The following is a 2,192-nucleotide window of genomic DNA, read 5'->3' as shown; positions in this document are numbered from 1 at the left end:
AGATAGAAGAGTTTGTTGAATCTGACGTGACATGTTCGTACGAACCCTTTGTACGAACAAAAGTAAGAGAAATTTAGGATAAGAATACGAACATGTTTTTGCATGAGGCCCAATGTTCTTGGCTAACAAATAAATTCACCTTTTAGCAGAAAACTAATATTGAGATGATGCGTAAAATAATCACACATTGTCACCAGGGCTACACAGTGCAAACTTTGAAATTGCAATAAATCACAGAAGATTCCAAACATTCACAGATCCGCACTGAATACAAATTTGGCAATAAATAAATAAAAGATGGACCCCCAAACCTTTGAATGGCATCAAGCATCACAATGAGGTAGATAGATGTGTAAAAGTAGAGTTAAAGTAATGTAATACTTGTATGTGTCGCCTTTTGTTTTTTATGCACTTTTTTCTAATTTGTTTTGTTTTGCTGCTCACTTTAAACAGGGAAGCTGAGGGCTTCAAAGAGCAAGGCAATGCTTTTTATATCAAAAAGGATTACACAGAGGCGTTCAATTACTACACCAAGGCTATTGGTAAGTATTTCTACAAGTATATTTAGAGATTTGTTTTTCTGCATCTGTTAATTCAGTGTTTGTTTGAGAGGGTGGAAAAACATATTGATTTTTTTTTCACGCTTTTTTATTTCAGATATGTGTCCAAAGAATGCGAGTTACTATGGGAACCGAGCGGCTACATTAATGATGTTGTGCCGGTACCGGGAGGCTTTAGAAGACTCTCAGCAAGCAGTACGACTAGACAACACCTTCATGAAGGTGAAAACTGTTTGTTTTGTTTGGTGACTGTAAATTGTTCGATATTTTCACTTCACGTCAGAGTGTAAATTTACACTTTACTAAACAGTTTTTTTTTTTTCAGTTTGTTTTATACTGTTTTTCTGTGCTTGTTTGTGATTTTTTTTAATATTATTAATGTTTTTGTCTCAGGGTCATCTGCGAGAGGGCAAGTGCCATCTCTCCCTCGGCAACGCCATGGCTGCCAGCCGCTGTTTCCAGAAAGTTCTAGAACTGGAGCCGGACAACGGTCAGGCCCAGCAGGAGGTGGGTTTGGCGTCAGTTCTGGAGAGCATGACCCGACAAGTTCCACACGATTATTCTCTATTTATAGTCCCGAAGCTTTGAATCGAACCGCTGCAAAAATAGCACAAACCTTTCGCAGCGAGAGGCTTATCGACTCAACAACGCTGAGTCGTTGTTACCAGAAGGGGGGCTGCTTCTGTTAGACTGGGTTTACAAACGCTCCTTATGGTGCCGACAGAAAAGGCAATGTGTCACCAGAAATCTCTCTTGCAGCTGAAGAACGCAGAATCCATCCTGGAGTATGAGAAGATGGCAGAGATTGGGTTTGAGAAGAGGGACTTCAGGATGGTGAGCTGCTCAAGTTGTCTTCTGTATTTGTGTTAGAAAATGTGTGCAAACACAGGAGACGAGCTAAGAGTGCTGCGCTTCTTTTCAGGTGGTCTTCTGCATGGACCGTGCCTTGGAGTGTGCGTCGGCCTGTCACAAGTTTAAGATACTGAAGGCCGAGTGCTTAGCCCTGCTGGGACGATACCCAGAGGCTCAGTCTGTTGCCAGGTACAGATTTATAAAAAACATTCATTKAGTTTATTGAAATTTAATAAAAGAGGGAATAAAATTTGTGACCCATCACACTGAAACAAGGATTAAGTCCAAAAGTCAAATGTGGAGAAGCAGGCAGATACAGGGTTTTGATTTGAATGTGTGCAAAAATTGCATTTTGTCAAAATATAATGAATTAATGCCTTATCAAATTTGAATGAACTGTCTGAAATATAATCCTAAAAAAGGTTGAAGCATTTTTTTGAGCAGTAACCAAAAAAAACGGATTTTGAGGAAAAACACCTTAAAATTTGGAATTTTTCCCTGTGAGCTAGCAAAGTTTTGTTTCTTTCCAACTGAGAAATCTAAATATACAAATTAGGGATGCAAGTTATCGATTAATGGATTAATCTAAAGTTGATTTATCTTAAAGATCAACTAAAGATTAATTGAGAAGCGGCCATTTTCCTAAAGACTTGACATTTCTCTTGAATCAAGGGTCTTTCTATAACATGAAGGGCTAATTTTTACACACTAAATAAAAAAGTACAGTATTTTAACAATTCATTGTGCCAGCTGTGTGAGTAAACACTGACTGAATGAAGA

At 38.4% G+C, this 2,192-nt stretch overlaps 1 protein-coding gene across 1 annotated transcript in view; it reads left to right on the top strand.

The window, feature by feature from the left end:
- Positions 1-2,192, top strand: part of dnajc7 (DnaJ (Hsp40) homolog, subfamily C, member 7) — a 12,870-nt gene that overhangs the window by 3,380 nt on the left and 7,298 nt on the right. Inside the window, exons 2-6 of the mRNA XM_014022991.1 lie at positions 454-542; positions 658-782; positions 954-1,067; positions 1,320-1,394; positions 1,483-1,601. Coding sequence (XP_013878445.1) covers positions 454-542; positions 658-782; positions 954-1,067; positions 1,320-1,394; positions 1,483-1,601 — 522 coding nt within the window. The remainder of the gene's footprint in view (positions 1-453; positions 543-657; positions 783-953; positions 1,068-1,319; positions 1,395-1,482; positions 1,602-2,192) is intronic.

The sequence above is a fragment of the Austrofundulus limnaeus genome, unplaced genomic scaffold (genome assembly GCF_001266775.1).
Source record: "Austrofundulus limnaeus strain Quisiro unplaced genomic scaffold, Austrofundulus_limnaeus-1.0 Scaffold4, whole genome shotgun sequence".
Lineage (NCBI taxonomy): Eukaryota > Metazoa > Chordata > Actinopteri > Cyprinodontiformes > Rivulidae > Austrofundulus > Austrofundulus limnaeus.
This window is presented reverse-complemented; position numbering and strand designations above follow the sequence as displayed.